The 19,463-nt window shown below is 39.4% G+C and overlaps 4 protein-coding genes across 5 annotated transcripts in view; 1 reads left to right on the top strand and 3 right to left on the bottom strand.

Moving 5' to 3' along the window:
• The window catches only part of LOC111342250 (transient receptor potential-gamma protein), a 122,780-nt gene that overhangs the window by 55,219 nt on the left and 48,098 nt on the right, over window positions 1-19,463 (bottom strand). The window lies entirely within an intron of this gene.
• LOC148741601 (collagen alpha-1(XXVIII) chain-like) lies at window positions 9,503-13,127 on the top strand. The gene is made up of 2 exons (XM_088743085.1): window positions 9,503-10,363; window positions 11,940-13,127. Exons 1-2 carry the CDS (start codon window positions 10,261-10,263, stop codon window positions 12,635-12,637), a joined length of 801 nt encoding a protein of 266 aa, XP_088599211.1. The 5' UTR covers window positions 9,503-10,260; the 3' UTR covers window positions 12,638-13,127.
• On the bottom strand, window positions 13,245-15,862 carry LOC148741600 (integrin alpha-X-like). Its single transcript, XM_088743082.1, has 2 exons — window positions 15,494-15,862; window positions 13,245-14,502 (listed from the first exon to the last, which is right to left on the bottom strand). The coding sequence occupies exons 1-2, from the start codon at window positions 15,594-15,596 to the stop codon at window positions 13,787-13,789; spliced, it is 819 nt and encodes a 272-aa protein (XP_088599208.1). The 5' UTR covers window positions 15,597-15,862; the 3' UTR covers window positions 13,245-13,786.
• Window positions 16,959-19,463, bottom strand: part of LOC111329242 (neuron navigator 2) — a 5,331-nt gene continuing 2,826 nt past the window's right edge. Inside the window, exons 7-9 of the mRNA XM_088743102.1 lie at window positions 18,941-19,094; window positions 18,429-18,529; window positions 16,959-18,084 (exon numbers count right to left, since the gene is read on the bottom strand). Coding sequence (XP_088599228.1) covers window positions 17,971-18,084; window positions 18,429-18,529; window positions 18,941-19,094 — 369 coding nt within the window. The 3' untranslated portion in view covers window positions 16,959-17,970. The remainder of the gene's footprint in view (window positions 18,085-18,428; window positions 18,530-18,940; window positions 19,095-19,463) is intronic.

Raw genomic sequence — 19,463 nt, 5'->3', positions numbered from 1 at the left:
AGACAATCGACCTCTTTTCCATGGTCGTTTACCATTTACCACAAATTCCTGGAAATTCCGGTTGGGATGTAAATGGTAAACGTTTTTTCGGTTACTCCCACTGGAAAATTCTCGGAGAAAACGGAAATTCTGAAAAGGTAGTCCGATTTTCCCGGTGGTAATTTTCCAGTGGAAATTTTGTGTTCCATTTATTGATCCTTCACGATTTTCACCAGTTCCAAGCCTTTCACGGTCGTTTTCGCTGCCAGACCCATCTCGTATTTTTGCCTCAGTCAAAATGGCATGCGCTCAGGTGTATGAGTGTTCAGTGCGCCGTTTTCTAGCTCCGGATTTACACAATTTACTTTCATCATGATTGTGGCTTATGTTTGAATGGTAAGTAGAATTGTAGCGAACAGTTTTTTTTTTTAACAGAATTTGTACCTGGAGCTCTTTGAAAGCAAGTGTGTCTGGCGTAAAAATTATGTCGCGTCGCTCTCTAAGGTTTCTGTATAAATTTGCAATAATTTTTGAAATTCTTTGTTTCCAGTTACCATTCCCGTTTGAACTAGGCCCTCGGCAAGTCTAACCGACAACGGTGAAGCAGGGTCGATGAAAATTTTGGAGCGATGGGAAGATACAGATCCAAGACTTCTCATAACAACATACGCAGATAAGAAGCACATTTTGAATTTTCGCGGGAGATATTTTTCGCTAGAATGGAGCAACAGAGAGGGGTCTGCAAACGAATAAGGTCTCATTTAAATGGAACACACCACTCTCCAATGAAACTTCCCAACGGGAAATTGCCGAGTTTTACTGTAAATGGTAAACAACCCATGTCTCTCAATCAATCGAGATTTTTTCCGCCTGCACAGTACTTTCGGACGGCTCTATGATGCTGCCGCTTCGCCAGCCTCGCGTCTTCGCTCGGCTGGCTCGTGGGCAATAATCGATTATCTTATGAATTTTAAAAACCCTTCCTCTACCTGATCTCATGAATGATTACAAAATTAAAACTAACAAGCCTGACTTATGTAATTATCCCGACGGGGATTGGTCAATATTTCCAGCAAGCTTCACTTAGCAGGGACATTTTTCACACTACAGTGATAAGTAGTCTTTTGCTTGCGGTTCAACACATTTTACGTCAGTAGTATCGTAGTATCGATGCTTTAAAACAATGAAGGAGGAAAAAAAAACACCATTAATTGAATTAGTTCGTTAGCCTAGTTGCCCTAAATACATCGAAAGGACCGAAATTTAAAGACCAGTTTCCAATGAAAATCAGTAGAATGGCCAAGTGGGATCCTGTAACAACGCCAATGAATTTTGCTCTAGTTGCAGACTGTCTTACTGCCTCGCATGGCAAGGATGTTAGCCATTATCAAAATCAATATCACACCCAACTTTATTACTGACAGCTTTTCACATGTTAGCCCCGGGTTCAAAAAATTTATATATATGTTGGGTTAGAAAAATACCAAAGCTACGCTCTCGTCCCTGCAAGCCTGTTTCGTGATTGCTCACTCAACCATCTTTTTTATACTCAACCTTGTTCCCAGGGCCTTTTTCCTTAGTTGGGGGTGGAGTTGGGGGTAAGGGAAAAGGCCCTGGGATGGGAGGTGTGCCGGTGAATTTAAGTGCGTTGTTCAGTTATTGCGTAATGACGCTTTGTTTCTGTGGCGGCATGAGGACACAAGTTCATAATGTTTAGAGAGTGATGATGATTCAGGTCGGCCGATGATGAGCAGTTTTTCTTTTGGGCAGAGGTTGCTTCTTTTATTTGCGCTGTTGTAGGGTGATATATGTATATATATGTAGATATAAGACTACACTTTCATCACTACAAGCCTGTTTCGTGATTGCTCACTCATCAGAGGACTTTATTTTGAATAATTCCACAGCATTCTAATAAAGCAATTGTGTATAGCACTTAGTCAATACACGCGTTATTCTATTGTAGTGTATTGAACTCTAATACACAACAAACTACGTCACGCATTTCTAGTTGGTTCTCAAAAGTAGTGAATTTAATCACTTTTTAAAGACGATTGAAAAAATACTGTTGTCGTAACAGTTCAAGAAGCAGTCATCTTCAAAGACATATCGCCCTTCTGCTATGACCTTTGCCAACTCATTCACCAGCAACAGTCTCCGAGCGAAAATCAGTCTTTTAATAACAGAAAAAAATTGCTCAGCCCCAAAGTCAAACTAGACACGAGCAAACAAGGTAAAAAATATAATGGCGCGTGTGTTCGAGTGAAAAGTACTCTTTTGTTCGTCAGGTGTAAAACGGATACATTTTTATCTAAGTTGTTTCGAATGCAATGTTCGCGAGTAGGAGATGATTGGAAAATCTCATAACGTAAATAGCAGCTTTTAAGACCCGGGCTTATATCCGAGGGAGCCCATAACCGGAACAAAAAAAGCACTTCGGAACAAGCTATAGAAATGCTGATCAAATAAGGTTTTACTAAATTTACTGGTTTTTAATTGAACTTCAATACCATTAAATCACTAGACTCCTCCAACCATATATCGTAGAGCTTGCGGAACATCATCACGACATATATCTCTTCAGTGAAATATTGCTGCAGCGATTTATCGCTGAGCCAGAGATTAGTCATTGCGATATACCGTTCCAGCGAAAATTTCGCTTGAGTGAGTTTTCATATGGCGAAAATTAAATGCTTGTCTACTATATCTCGTTTAAGCGAAATAATTATATGATATGTCAAATTGCTCTTCCTGTCTACATACATATTTTTTCCTATTTTACTGAGCTTCTCTGACGTGCGTGATCATACAAATATATTTAGACTCAATAACTTTAAATAAGTTGAGGTTAAATTAAAAAAAGGTTTAAAACGTAGTTTACAAAGTTTTTTAAACACGATCGGAAATCGATCTATCAACGGACTTTGTTGCTGTACGAGTGCAACAAGCGAATAATGAACAACACTTCTGCACGCGTAGTCAAGCATGAATTAAAGAGATTTAGACTCTAGCTTTTTAATTAACTACATGAAGATTATAAGGATATTTTATACTTTAGAGGGTAATACGCTGTGGCTGGTTTTCAAACACGATCGAAAATCGATGTATCAATGGACTTTGTTTGACTTTGTTGTGCTATGCGAGTGTAACAAGTGAATAATGAACAATACTTCTACAAACGTAGTCTGATTTACATGTTTGATGAAAAGGTCTAAGGGGTAATTCATACTCTACAGCGCAAAAAGCCGTGTATGGGTTTCAAAGTTTTTCAAATACGGTCCGCCTTCGATCGAACAACGAACTTTGTTTGTGTTTTTTTTTTTTTTTTTTTTTTTTTCTATGCGAGTGCAATAAGTGAATAATGAACAACACTTCTACACCCGTAATCAAACAAATATATTAAGACTCAATGGCTCTTTGATTAACTACGCGAAGATTATGAGGGCATTTTATACTCCACAGGGTAAAAAGCCGTGGGTGATTTTCAAACAAGTATCGCCGATATATCGCGATATTTGGCCGCGTTTATCGTTTGCATTACTTTTGCACAGTACCGTACATGTGTATGTATGTATGTTAAATGTTATCTATGTTTGTATGTACCATGCAATCAAAACCTCAGTTACACGAGGCACAAATTTGAGGCTATGAGATAAACACAGACAGATACAGATTAAACAAATTAGCAGAGAAAGACGAGGGGTTTTTTCGTTTGCTTGCTTTTTTACGAGAGGAAATCTTTAGTAGCCTAGACTTCGAGTACTCGACCCAGGCCTTTTTGCTAGGTGCTGCGTCGGTGGGGGTAACAAGGTAAGGGTAAAATATCTCCTATGGTGTCGGTAAATATCTCCAGGGGTCGGTACTAGGACCTCTCCTTTTCTTAATTTATATCAATGATTTCCATAACTGTTTTAGGCAACTACACTTCCATCTATTTGCTGATGATGCCAACTCATTTCTTCAACACAAGAATATTAATTTATTAAAAAGTATTCTTAATAATGAACTCAGTAATGTTCATTCCTGGTTAGGTGCAAACAAACTTTCGTTGAATATCAGTAAGTCAAATTTTGTACTGTTTCACCCAGTCCTAAAACAACTACCCAAGTCAGTTACATTATTTATCAATAATCAATCTCTAACAGAGGAAAACTCCATCAGTTACCTAAGGATTTACATTGACTCAAATCTCAACTGGAAAAGTCATATTAACTATATTGTAAAAAAGATTAAACGTAGTATAGGCACTCTACCAAAACTTCGCTATTATCTTAATAGCAAAACCTTACTGGACCTATACTATGCTCTTATATATCCATTTTTGACACACTGTATAATAGCTTAGGGCAATACTTATCAAACTTCTTTGCAGCCTCTTTTTGCATTGCAAAAGAAAGCCATTAGAATCGTAACTTTCTCTGGTTTCTTACTTTATTGTAATGTAAATTTAATTTAATTCAGGGTGCAAATAAAGTTGTTGTTGTTATTATTGTTGCTGCCTCCGAAGTCCGCTGCCGCAAGGATATCTTTCTGCTGTGTTTCTTCATCGTCGGCATCCAGTCTTCTCGGATTTCTATTCCATTTGTTGCTGTTGATGTTGTTTAGGGTGAAGTCTACAGTGGATTGCCTCTTTCACCCTGTGAATAAACTTTACTGTGATCAATAAACTTTACTTTGTAGTGGATATTCAGGGCGTGCTCTGCAAAGGCGGAAGTCCTAGAGAGTAGGATATCCCTGTCGTTTTCCTTGATTCCCTCCTCCATAGGTATAACAGTTTCGCCGATTTAGACTTTGTCGCACTTACGAGGAATCCTGTAAACTACACGTGGGATGTTGCGAGGCGCAGCTGAGTGGTTTACAAACTTTTCGAGTGTTCTTCCAAAATTCCAAGTGGTTTATCAGCTGGTAAACCGATAGAAAGAGTGTTCACTGCTTTTATGACAGAAATATGAAAGAAGTTTGTCAGAGAGAACGATAAATTAATCCTATTTTGTAATCAAGTCGTTGATGATTCTCATGAAAACCGTCAAAAAGGGTGATACACCAATCAAAGCAATAGAAACTGACTGACCGAAAACGCGATTCAAACATCATCCAGCTATTTTGTTTACTCGCGGTCCTCCAAGTCCTTCAACCAAATTGGTTTCTGTTGCCTCAGCTTGTATTAAAGCTCATCTTTCATGGAGTCCTTGTTAAAATTTACAGTAACAGCTTAAAACGCTTGAAATTGGCAAAGATTATCAAACGAAAGCTGAAATCTCGGACAACAATCAGAATTACCATAAATCTTGGGAGCACATTCAGTTTTTAATTTTAAATATAAAATTTGATGATGTTAAAAAAAAAAAACATCTTTGTCGTTGTTTTTGACGTTCAAAGCGTCCTCTACGTTTCCTTCAAACCAAAGGCCCTTACCAAAATAAAATCTGGAAATTCGCCCCGTGCACGCCATTTCACAGGAAGGGAAGAAGTTTCAGTTTTCTATGGTTATGCTGGCAAATATTCAATAGATTTTTCACCAATCAGAGCGCACATTGTCTCTAAGTTAGCTAACCGCCTCCCGGTTAGCTCAGTGGATAGAGCGCTGGACTGTTGTGCGGGAGGTCGAGGGTTCGAGCCCCGGCCGGACCAACACTCAAGGTCTTAAAATAATTGAGAAGAATATGCTTCCTTTCTATAACATCAAGAAATGGTTAGATATTCTAGTCTTCTCGGATAGGGACGAATAAATGGAGGTCCCGTCTCCTACAGAGTTAGGGGTAGGAGACGTTAATTTCCCACGCACGAGATTACTGTGTGGTGGATGTCCTCCCCTGGGGTGGGATGGGCGGGTTAGGATTGATTGTAAAGCGCTGTTGATCTGTCATTGTAAATAGCGCTCTATAAGTGATAAATTGTAATTGTAATTGTAAGTTATATCATAGCAAGTAAAAACCAATAAAAATATGTGTATAATTCGGCTTTTCAAACAATAAAAAACAACTGACGAAGGACTGTTGAATTAATGTGGTAGCATGTTATTGGTATTAGTGAACTGTATACACTCAGGGTTGGAAATCCTAGTAGTTTCCGTTCAAAATAAAGTGATGATAGTCGAACGCTAGAGAGAACCGAACATGGTTACTGTAGTCACACACGATCTAGTCGTTGAACTTGTTAATGGTTATTCCAGAAGGATAACTCATTTTTCCTTCTCCAGAACCCATGCCACCAATGCAGTACTGAAACACTCCATCCTTGTTGAAAACTTTTATAACATAATTCAGTCCGTAGTACCTCACTTGATGGTCAAAGGTGAACCATGGAGGATTATTCAGCACGCGATCTTTGAACTACTCGGGGTTTTATCAACTGAGTTGATATCGTAAATTGGCCACCGCAAAGAGTTCTGAAAGCTGATGTTTCGAGCGTTAACCCTTCATTAGAACGATCTTTGATCTTTGAAGTACTTGATCCATTTTATGCCGTCAGAGGAGACTGAAAAAACACCCCCATTATAGAGGTACATGAAGAACAGGTCTAGCTTTGAAAAAAGTGTGTTAATTTTACTTGACCATAGATAAATAGCACTTTTAGCTTGTAGTTTACTAGCCTGTGTACAGCGAGAAGGGTGCCCCTCCCGATTTTCTTTTAGAGGATAGGGGGCAGCTGTACACAAGCTAATAAATATGTGAGATGCGACGTGTTTTCTGTTTTGCATGTGAACAAATCTTCTGCAACACTTCCTTCTAGCGTCGTTATACAGCCTTTATTTTTGAGTAATGTTTCAAGAATTTTTCTATATCATTAGCCAAATTATCAGACTGTTTTTTTTTCGAGGTGGCGTGACTGTGACATTGCAATTATCTTTACGTGATCTCAAATTACTTTTGAAGGGGCACGTATCGAACAATTTGCTGTGCGATATCTCTAGTGGCGTGAGTCGATATGGCCAGTATCGCAGCTTCTCAGTGGACTAATTTCTGTAACAGTGTCCTTGCTGTCTGGTCGGGTTCGTGGACATTTTGGGACGCCAATACACGCACAGTTTGTCGATCCTTGAAGGCCTCAAGATCGTTTATAGCAGTGGACGAGGAGAAAACCATAATCAGACATGAAAACATATTTCAAGACAGTGAGGACGCAGACCGCTGTTGGGACATTCTCAAAGAGGACACAGATGAATATGGAGTTTGTCACCCAGCAATCAAAATGTCGAGAGCTGCACTTTTTCCTAATGGAGGAGGTACGTGGACAGTTAGAAATATCGGTGATCTTGGTTCCCAGCCTTTCGCTATCGAGATATTCCTGAGCCGTAAAAATTTTCGCTGTGGTGTGATCGCTAGGTACAATGAATCAAAGAAGCTGAATTCCTTCGGAACAATTCGAGAAAAGAAGGCTCATATCCAGGCTGAAATGTGGTCGTCCAACAAGGAATTGCAAGACGGCCTGCTTCTTTCAGATTTAAACAAGGAATTTATGGGCACAGAGAAAACCTTCGACGAGAATCTGCAGCTGCATGTTGTCTCTGAACACAAGTGGGACAAGGCGTATTGGCTCAACCGCGCCAGAGGAACGAATGACGGAGCTGAAATCAAGACGTTTCTTCCCGACAATATTGGCTTGCGTTGTCCAAGTCAGTTGTCAAGCGACTCGTCCATCTTCCGAACATGCGTTTTATTTCCTGGCGACGAGAAAAACGGCGATAAAGAAGAAATGCAAAAGGTGGTGGTCACGTATGTTGATGGCATCTTAAACTCTGTAAAGCAAGGACTCTATTTCTGAGAGCTTTCCATCAATCCTGGTGTTCCGATTTAACGCACCATCTCAGTGATATGCGTATATTCCAACTTATTAACTCATCTTGTGACATGTAACTCCATTACTCATATCTTTGTTTGCTCTCAAAGTAGTTTAGTGGACTTTATCTATTTTATAAAGGCGCTGAGAAAGCAATGTTGGAGGAAGAAGAGAAAGTTATAACATCTCATAACGTAAACTGCCGCTTCTAAGCCCTGGGCTTACACAACTTCATAAGGGGTTTTAGGAGGGTGTATAAACAGAGGGGCTCATAGCCGAGACGGCTTATAACCGGAATAGAAAAAACCCTTAGCAACGAGCTATAGAAGCTCTGATCAAAATAGTTTTTGCCTTCCTAATGGTTCGAGTTTATTTCCTTCATTATTTACTGAGTTACAGAGCGGAGCCTAACCTCCCATACAAAGCTTTGTGATATGATCCTCTCATATTTCCAATATGGTGGTCTTACCATGTGGTTGCGGCGTTTTGAAGAGGAAAGTTCAAGTCTAGGTCCAAGTCCCTAATGCCAAGTTCTGCATACTAGAAAAATGGTGATTGAAATACAAAGCCTTCCCCCATAACTTGAGGCCACTGAATTTTTGATATGCAATTTATATTTTTGTATTTTAAGAATTAGAAAAACTTTTTCAGAGGGTACAAATCTCTGTCAATCGCAACTCATTCTCTAATTTCTTTTTTAATATTCCTTGCTTCCATTTGTCTAAAAAGTACAATTTATTATTCCCTATAGATAAGACTATTTATGAGTGTATCGTACCTCAGCGCACCTCTTACTATTTCTCCGAAAACTGTTTTTGAAGTTGACGGCTTTTGCTTTGCGAAGCTTGGTATTTTGACTGTTTGCTCGCGCGAAGTCAGTAATATAGCCTTACAGTAGAGGAGAAATTGTGACAGATTTGACTAAAAGTTACTAATCACCGATTTAACAGAAGCAGCAGTGAGCAAAAGAAAGCATTTTGGAATTACAGGGAATTCCCCAATTAAGACAGCCCCGAAAAAAGTTCAAACGTACCAGCGGAAGGCAACGTCCATAAAAGACCAGCTTGAAGGAGCTTGTTTTCTAGTGCAAGCAGCTCCTCTAGTAATACCATCCAACCCGAAGAACGGTCAGGAGGAGAAACGTCAGCATACATCGTTTTAAACGCCAGCATTGGTCGAATATGTAGCCCTGTGTTGGGGAGGATCACACACCAATGGCTGGCCAATTATCTATATTTATAATAAATGTTTTTGGCAAGTTTCTGCTAAGCCAATTGTGGATACCACTTCGACAGCCTGATTTTGTTAATTAATATCTAATTTCTGTTCTCTTTTCCCCTTTATTTCCAATGCTACACCTTTTACCAAAAGTTCTTCCCAACTTCTAAGATTAAAAGTTAGAAGAGTTCCATAAAATTTTAACACCTCGATCCGCTACTCGCAAAATTGTAGCACCTCAGCTGCTCGCAAAACTTTAACTCCTCAGCTGTTCTTGGGTAATCGGCCTCTGGTTTTTAAATGTTGGACGAAAATCTAGCCCACAACTATGAGCTTATGTGATAATTTCGGTCTTCTCGTCTGTCTCGTCTAATCTTCCTCTTGTTCAGCGATCTTTGCTATAAGAGCTGGAAATTCATCAAAGACAACAAACTGTTTACGCCGCTGCAAATATATAGTTGCAATGCCTAAATAATTGTTGTCATATTAAAATCGGAACAGAGAAATTCAACCTTTACATCTAGTTAGAGCGAGTTTGTTGTTTGTTATATTTGCATACTCTGGCTGTTATGAATGTTTTTTGTGTTGATCTGTTTCACATTCAATTTTTTTCGTTTACCAGTGTGGGGTTCTTTTTTCTTTCCTTTTTTTTTATAGACTCACGTGCTTGTTTCCACCTTTTTCAAAGCTCGACCCCAAATCTTCTGGACTTTGTATTCACTTAAACAGAAATATGTCATCTATTAGATTACCAAAAAGTGTTGAAAAGTCTCCTGAGCACGGTCACGGCAAGATCTTCATGACTTAATATTACTTTTATCAATTAAATAATCCTCTTATTAGCACAATCCCGCGGTGACAGCCGGAGATCATGATGTGGCGTATCGCCAAGAGGATAACAAACGATGCCTATCTCTGAAAAAAAATTGACCCACTGGCCGAAAAAAAAACAAAAAAAACAGCGAACTCGACAGTATTTTCAATTGAAAAACTTTAAAAGAGTTTAAAGGCATTGATAAAATGGCCAGCGAAAACTTCTCAGGTCGGCAGAAAGGCAAGCTCTATCATCGACAAATGAAAGCCCAGTGCAGAACAGATCCTCCTCTGAAACAAAACACGGCTTACGGCGATCTGCATCAAAGACGACTGAGTTAAAGGAGACGTAAATAAATGAAGTGACACTAATATTGATATTAAAGACTCCATTTGGGGTATCTTTGGCATTTCTTATACATGCTAAGAGTCATCTGGTGACCACACTGACTTCTACAAAAAGCAAAACAAATGTCCTGTTTTCTTCGACTTTTGTGGGTTTTAATTCAAGTGCTTGTAATTGAGGTGTCCTGTGATTTTCAGAATGACAGAAGGCTTCTGGAGGATTACAACAGTAGGTTGTTTGTGTATGTTAACTTTCTTATCAATAGAATGTGCTTGAACTTCTACCTGGATATGAACCCTAGATGTTGTCAGAGCCTGAACTAGGATCGTGAAATAGCAGTTTCTAACATAGAGAGGTTTTTCTTGAAGGAAAGGTTAAAAAACTGTGATTGGGGTATACTGAAGCTGCGGCGATAATTTTATAACTCTAGTACAGAATGATTGAAAACACTTACAATTCTGATCGAATTCGATTTCTTTTTCTTTTTATAAACAGACATATTGATTACAAAGTTGACGAAAAGTATGATTTCATCGCGCTACTCAATGTCTAGATATTTTCTTGTATCGATCAACGTTTGAGCAAACCGTCCGAGAGAGAGCCTGTGGCAAAAGCTGGCATTCTAAATCTTTCCTTTCACACAACGATATACCTAGAAGAATGCTGCTTAACTGAAGAAAAATGGTAGCGTTCGCTCATTCGCCTGAGCTTTGCCAAACTAATGGATTCTATCGCCATTGCTGAAAAGGTCAATTTCAGTGGAGATCATTTTTAAGTTTTTTTTTCGAACAAATGTTTTAACTTTTTCATTATCTATTTAATTGAAGGGCTTACTTTAAAATGTCGTTTCTCCGTCTCCACTATAAGCAAGCCTTATCAATACCCCACATAGTGAATTCAAGTACTAACCAACTTTCTTGAGGCAACTATATTTCAATAGGAGACTGATGATCTTTCGAAAAAGGGTGTCTTGACTTCAAGTAAAAAAAACTGTGTCAGTCTGCATGGTTTTAATACATACTTCTGCATTTGTACAGCTGAACTCATGAATTCAACAAATATTCTCAGTTTTACGCTGTTTATATCACAGGATCAGTGCCAACTAAAACACCCGATGACGGCAGATTTAATTGAGAAAAAAGTCATGTTCAAAAAGTAGACGGTCAATAATATCGCGTGTTTACAGGTGTGACCTTTCACCTATCTAGGGCATTCATGTCTCAGAGTACTCCATCTTTTAATTACACAGTAAATGTGCGTGTGCAAGCGCCATAACAAAAGAAAATTGAGGAGACAAAAGATATAAATAACTCGTAGTTTTACCTGATACACATGTTTACTTCAGTATATATTTTTTTGGGTTCAATTTTGCGACCGGCCATTATTTATCTTCTGGGGGTTGAGGAGAGGGGGGGGGGGGGGTCGGAGAATTTTGGTTGTGTCACGAGAAGATATTCTGATTCCCCTATGAAGCTTTGTAATAGAGACCGAGAAAATATTCACAAATTTGATCAACTTCTGGAAAAAGATGATCGTTTTCTTAATCATATTTCATGCATTTCTTTTTTCAAAATGTCCTGAACATCAGGAGAACGGTCTTCAGAGTCAACAGTTGCAAAGAGTGACCGTTTGATCGTCCATCTAAATCAATTGTTTGTAAGATTTCTAGTGACAGAATTCTGTAAATTCAATTTAAAGAAAGCACCAGATGTCCTTAAGCATAATAGACATCTGTTTCCCAACAACACAAACTTGCTTTGTGCCTCTCCAGAAATCTAAAACAGTTTTTACTTTCTCGTTCAAGAATTTCAGCACATTCCGTCTGCAAGAACCACAAGCAAGAAGCTTCAAATGCACTTTTTGGCGCAAACGGACGCTTCTCGCCTCAAAAGACAACTACGTGGCCACTATGATATCATTTATATCATCGACTCCTCCAGCTCGATCAGCAGGGCTGAATTCCAGAAGGGCATCAAAGCCATTCAAATGTTGATTGACAGGGGTGCAGCAGACTCTCTACACGCAGCTATTACAGTAGCCAATCAGGCGCATACTGTCTTCACATTTACTACCGGTGAAAAAGCCAATGAAAAACTGGAGAGACTGCAAAGAACCGGCGGAAAAACAAACATGCAAGAGGCGTTAGAGAAAAGCTTACGACTTTTTCAAAATCTTGGCAGCGGAGCCCGGGCCGGAAGTTTCAAACGCGTTCTGGTTGTGACTGATGGACAGTCCAACGTGAAACCGAACAAAACCCTTTTGAATGCCATGGACCTGAAGCTCAACGGGGCAGAGATCTTTGTGATTGGAGTAGGAGAATACTTGGATGGAATTTATGAATTGGCGCACCTAGCTAGTTCATTGGATGCGCATTTATACAGAGCTGGTGACATGCAAGGTCTCGTTGAAGTTGTCAAACTCGTAACACCGGTCAGTTACAGACGCAGTTGGGAATCAGAAGTCATGAAGATAAGGCAAGCAGTCATACTTGGAAGGCAATAATGTTTATCCATGTCCATTATGAATGATAAATGCGTGTGCTCAAATCACAATGGAAAAGGCTATCATTTGTTATTTTTTGGTAATTAGAACGTTGGTCTGTTAGTGGCCCTTTTGCCAATTGTTTGCTTCTTTAAATGTTTTGTTTTGTTTTGTTTTATATTTGTTTGTAATTTTTTTCTCTAGTTTGTTCTTTGCTTGTTTGCTTCACAGTTTCTTTGGCTGGTGTTGTTAAAGCATCAGCATTTTAAAAATGTTTATGGCATTGTCATATTTTATGTATCTACCTTTTTGTTTGTTTGTTTTTGCTAATTTTCTTTCGTTTTTACTCATAGGGTGATTTTAACTGTGGACAGGTTTTTTTCCTTTCTGCTCAAATCTTGACCGCGATAGAAAAAATGATGATTACATAATTTTACCCTTTAGACTCCAAAAGCAACTATTGAATCAGTATATGACAAACTAGGACACATTAAACCAGCTTTAGTTTCTATGTGTATGTATTGTTTGATGCTTCAATCGCAATTTACGATGCTAAGCCTTATCAGTTAGACGCTTTCCTATTAGAAGGCCTTTTCCAAAGTCTTCAAACTGTTTCATTGGTGCAAGCTAAAGTCACTCTCGTTTTATTTCCTGACAACTGAAATTTATTTTTACTCTCTTCTACGGCACTAGAGATATATAATTATGTATATAACATTCCCTCTATTTTCTTAGTTGTCGTAGAGAAACACACGAGGTATATCTTTTTTCAAGAAAACCCCATAATCACATTTCCCATAGCACCCAATATTACTCCCTGAGGCTATTCTTTATATATCAAAAACACAAACATCTACATTTACATCACCAATCACCATTTACCGCCTGGGAGGGCGGCGGAGGATTCTGGCTGGATCACATGCTTTCAAGAGGAACGGAGTGGGGGAGGGGAGGGGGAAAATTCGTCCTCGCTAACAGAGTTTAAGTGGAGGGGGACTATAGATGATTTAATGCCAATTAACTGCTAATGAGAGGAGATCGTTTGAATGTTACCGAGCCTTGTGAAGGATCAGGTAAATTTTACGATGACACAATCAAAATCCTCCACACCTCCCCACTCAGGAGATAAATTGTTACCGGTCCCTGACGTCAATACGTCAACTTTTGGAATTAAAGTCTTCCTAAGGGACTTGATTCCTCACCGTCTCCTTCAGATTGTCCAAAACTTTCTTCAATCCACGTTTTTTTCCCGGCCTGATCAGGAATGAGCTTGATCATCTGTACCAGTCCACTCATATTTAACACACGGTACATATGAGCATCAGATGAGCTTGCCACCTGTACCAATTCTTTGATCCCCTCAAGGTATTCACCTACCGCGATTACAAATATTTCGATTCCCATCATTTTAAGTTCAAATGCACTGGGAATAGTTTCATTCCTCTTGATGTTGGACTGGTCGTCTGTGACTATAAGAACTCTGTGGAAGCTTCCTTGCCGGGCGCCATATTGAGCCTCAGTGTACATTCTTCTACAAAGTTTGAGCGCAGCCTGAGTGTTAGTTTTCCCGCCGGTGCGCCTGATGGCGCCAATTTTTTCATCTGCGATGAAACGCGAAGCGAATTTAAACTCAATTTTGGCACGGGTCGCATAAGTAACGGCTGCATAGACAGTGTCATTTCGTGATTTGCCCACAAGATCTCGCAAAGCTTTCAATCCTTTCGCGAATTCTCCACTGCTAACGGAGCTGGATGAATCAAAGACAAGAATTACGTCAAAATAGTTTCCAAGGATTTGTCGTTTCTGGATTTTTCTAGCTTCCCCTCCAAAGAAGGTCTTGTAGAGCTTCTTAGCAGTTTCAATAGCGGGTGGAATGTTTTGAAACCCTGATAGAGAAGAACACAAGACAACAATACGTATGATGCACGATCCTCGCAGTAGATAGCGCTATTTAAGCAATAGCGAAAATCAGACCTGAAAAAAATCAGGCCTGTACGGGATTCGAACCACTGACCTCTGCGATACTAGTGCAGCGCTCTACCAATTGAGCTAACAAGCCAACTGGGAGCAGGCCGTTAAGTTGATTCGTAATAAACCCGTGAAAGTGATAAATCAGATACAATGAAAACATATGAAGTTCATATATTTTGAACTGCGGTATTAGATACGTATGATGCACGATCCTCGCAGTAGATAGCGCTATTTAAGCAATAGCGAAAATCAGACCTGATTTTCGCTATTTTTCGCTAAAAATCAGGCCTGCACGGCCTGATTTTTTTCAGGTCTGATTTTCGCTATTGCTTAAATAGCGCTATCTACTGCGAGGATCGTGCATCATACGTATCTAATACCGCAGTTCAAAATATGTGAACTTCATATGTTTTCATTGTACAAGACAACAATGTTGTCGCTATTTTCTTGATCTCCCTATCTGCAGAAGTTCTAACCGTCTGATGGACGAAAAATACATCAGATGTAAACATCCTTTCAGCTGAAAATACCAGGCATCTATTTCATTGCACTACGAACTTTTACAGTGCCTTAAGCTGGTTTCTTAAAACAGCTTATCTTGCCCTCGGGTCAGTGTTCGTTCAAACATTAATCTTTTTTTATTATGGCGCGTTTGTTTCCTATGAGTGTTACACATGGACTTTCTAGAATCTAGAAATAGTGGATATCTTAACAGGAATCCTTAAGAAGGTGAAATGAAACCATCACACCGCCTTTTTTTTCCATCTGAGAGGTAAAAATTTCATGAGGACTCTTGGGAAGAAGAAACCAAGTAAACATGACCTTGCAGAACATCGCCTACTGTGGTGAGTGATTTTGGACGTCGGTGATCGAAATATTTGCACATAGGATTGGCTTAACACTTACTTTTGTAGTAATCCTCCTCGCTGATATCCTTCTCACTGCCATACGAAGGTTCCACACCCCAATAAGCTATCAAAAGCAAGGCAAGTCTCGCGAATATCGCCATCACGAAAACAACTGGAGTACAATATAATGTCCACCCAGGCCATCTAACCAGGATATCTCCTTTCCTTATACTCACGCATAACTCGTGCGTGTATGACTTCTCACGCAAATGCAGCGCGCGCGTGTACGAGATAGTGGGCTGGCTTTCGTGTTGGCTGTGTTCCAAACTACTAGCAAAGGGCTCACTGCCTTCGGCAGAAAGTGAGAGTTCGAACCTTTATGGGTGAAGCCACCGCCGATAAAAGGAAAAGTATTCCGTTCCCTTGGGGAAAACAAGCGGAGAGGCTGAGGTTTTTCGTAGGTGAAGGTCAAGGGAGAAAGCAGTCAGCGGGACTTGGTGCGACGCTACGGTAAGCACTTGGTGTAATCCTTAATTTATGTTAATAAATGCAAATGACCATGTATTCCCATATGTTCTTCTGTATTGATGCATGTATGAAGGATCTCACCAAGTACCTACCGACGCTACTAGCCAGAGACATAATGCCCTCTGCGAAAAGTGAGTCCTAAATATATTTTTTATGCTTCCTTCTCAAACTGTATGAAAAGTTTATCCCTAAGACTAACGAACATGAGGGGGCATTTGCCACTAAACTAAGGGAAGAAGAGATGCTGAAATTTTGAGTGACAGTCAACGGGGATCGAGGAGCGAGGAGGAACCCGGTGGGATACTAATGCGAGCAACCCACTGCCCTGCAGGAAGAGAAACTTAACATTTTAGATACTGCCTTCGAAGTGAGAAAATGTTTTTCCCTAAGAAGGACCGATCTCCTTTTATTCTCGTGTGTAGGGAAGACGAGAGGTGGACTCCTTCCCCGAGTTACCGTCAAGAGGATGGGCGGTAGTTACTGGGGACTTGGTTTCAAACTGCCTGCAAGCGACTTACTACCCCGCTTAGTCAAAAAAAAAAAAAAAACTTGAGACCAATTGTCATTTTTGTCCTCTGCTTAAAACGACAGGCCAAGTTTTACTTAGAGTTGTCCCAAGTTCTATCTGAGCCATTTTCATCTGTAAGCAGAACTTGTAATTCTCTTTTAACTCGGTTCTGTCTCTTAAGTAGCTGTCCTGTCTTGGCAGATGTCATCTATAAACAAAACGTTTTTTTTGTTTCCTTTTTGTTTTCTCCTGGTTCCGTCTCTCCGGTAATCAGTCCTTTCTGGGCTGTTATAGTCTGAGAGCAGAACATTTCTAGCTTGAAGCCTTGCCGTTTCTATCAGGTAGGCTATGAAATCGAGTTATAGAAGCTCTGCGCGTTGATGAACCGGACGCAGAACCTGAACCACGTGAAGATGTCGAGAAGTGACGACGTCTCTATACATTTCAATGACAAGGATAATTCCTTTTGACAATCAAGCTCCTTAGGTTGGCGATTACTTCCTTTATTCTCATGATCTTAAAAAAAAACGATTCAGCAGTAATACCGTAGGGAGAAACTTGATGCTGATCACTGTTATGGTTTTTAAGAGGTTAAAAACGGTGAAGTATCCAGTGCCATGTTAGCATATGAAATGCGTGATGCATATGCTTGAGTTACAGGGTAAAGTTACCCGTGGTAAAATTCAAACTTTAAAATATTAAGAATACATTCCACCGATCGGTTTACAAAGTAACATTGCGTAACATGCATAAATGGTAAGGTTATTATACGAATTGGTATTTAAAAATAGACCAAAATTGTCAATTTTCTACATGCCCTGTAGCTTACTTGTTACAAGACCAAGATATCCAATTTACCTTCAAAATTAACAAAATGGATATAGTAGAAAACTATGAAAAATTTACATCACCTTTCACATTTAAAATTAATTATGCAGAAACTGGATAGAAGTTAAAAAACATCCGAAAACTGGTTTATGAGTTATATGGTTTGTCCAATTAAATGTTGTTCAACTATCCTATTAACAAATTATTTATAAAATAGCACGTTTTCTCGTAAATGTATACTAAACTAGTCAATGCGTTTTCTAAGACATTTCTTGATCCAATACAAAAGACCCCTCTTACATTCTTTAAAGAAGATGGGGGTATGAGTAATAAGGGAGGGGGAGGGGGAGGGGAGGGGAAACGGGGGGAGGGAGTAGGGGGATATCACAAACTCAAACTTAGGATACGAATCACTCAAAGATCGCAAGATTCCAAAGCGACTAACAACTACCGACCATTGTCTTGGACAACTGAACGGGTAGGTATACGATTAACTGAATCGTATAATTGTATCCCATGCTGTCTGTGGGTAGGTAGTTAAAACCAATTCTGAGAAACTTAATGGCCAGGGAGAAGTGTTCAAGTATAAAGGCATAGGTGTTGAAGGTTTGATATAAAAGGCACCAAAGTGATAACGTTATAAGTGACCAATGTAGAGAATCTCTTTCGTCTCAAATGCTGGTTTCCATGTAGCTGTCAGATTCTGAATAGGAAGATTCTCTGTCGCAATCTTCTCCGTGACTATCTCTCCGTTCAGCGGTTCTTCGCTTTGTTTTAAGGTCTCCCTGAAAGAAACAGGGAAATAGGTCTTTCAATCGTAACCTTACCAAGCTACCATTATTTTCAGGCGGTAATCTGCATGAAGTGTTACTTAGCGTCTTAACAAGCTTACACATATAATCTGCGATTTAACGCTTAAATTAAAAGCAGATAGCCATGTGAAACTGCAAGCTTTTTTTTAATGATGGGTATTGCGGCTTACAAGACCTTTTTTAACTAAGCAATGTTTTCAGATGTTGCTTCTGCGGCTGTGATGTTTCGAATTTTTAACATTGCTGTGCTGTTATTTACAGTGCATTTGATGGGTGGCCGTAGAATTGCGAGCTCTCAAAAATGAACACCACGTTACCTTTGGAATTTTTTCTTGAACAACAGTGCGAACTCTTTTAGACACACTGGTATGGGCGCGCAGAATTTTCTCATTGTCTTCAATGCACTCAGCAAAAGTAACTGAGGAATTAAAATAAGCTAGTTACTCAAACCCAAGCCCATAATTATATTGGAAAGTTCAACCTGTCTATGACGAAAAATAGAATCATCACCCGGATATGAAGAAAGCACTGTTTCGTTTACATTTGTTCTTTTTTACTGTCTTTCTCGGCTTTTTGTTTGCTTTTCCTTTTTGATTATCACTTGATGTTTCTTTTGTCACGTTTACAAACATTTCTCTTCGACAACTCTCGAGAGACACTCGAAAGCGATTAGTTTTGCAACATCAAAAAGAAAGAAACAAAGAAAAAACAATCTACCTCAAAAATGTTAAAAAGTCCTTTATAACTACACGGTATTAGCTAATTTGGACTTAGAAAGAGGGAAAAAATCTAAAATAAACTGATTCTCCAAATGTAAAAGTCTCCTCACCACTATCTGAACCGAGTTGGTTCCTATTGAGAACAACATCTACTTGGCGCAGTTTACGAAGCGTGTGAAAAACCCTACTATGGTCCTTATTCCATGGGTACCTTAGTACCACCCACTTTGTTGGATCCTCCCAGCTGACACATCGATCAAAAGTCTGTTAATCGAAGCAAAAAAATTTAGTATTATATTGTATAAAAGGTTGTGGTTACTCTTACTGAGTATACTAGTAATGAGGTTTGATCGCTTGTCTCAGAGTAGCTACTTCGTGTGGAATGCTTACTGCTAGACTTCTGCAGGCGATGGGCTGGACTGTTTGCGCGCAACTTGCTTTTCAAATGTTTTGATTGGTGCATTTCGAAAACTCCTCAGCGATCCGCTGTCATACGGCTTTCCTGATCGTGGGCATCCATGTTTTTGGAATGTCTTAATAATAATGTCTGCTTTCAAGATTCTTCCCACTGGGGAAGGGGCTATCTATCTTAAATGCTAACATAACCTAACCCTAACCCTGACCCTGCTTTTG

Source organism: Stylophora pistillata, chromosome 1 (genome assembly GCF_964205215.1).
Source record: "Stylophora pistillata chromosome 1, jaStyPist1.2, whole genome shotgun sequence".
NCBI lineage: Eukaryota > Metazoa > Cnidaria > Anthozoa > Scleractinia > Pocilloporidae > Stylophora > Stylophora pistillata.
The sequence above is the reverse complement of the archived record's forward strand: the minus strand, read 5'-3'. Positions and strand labels throughout refer to the sequence as shown.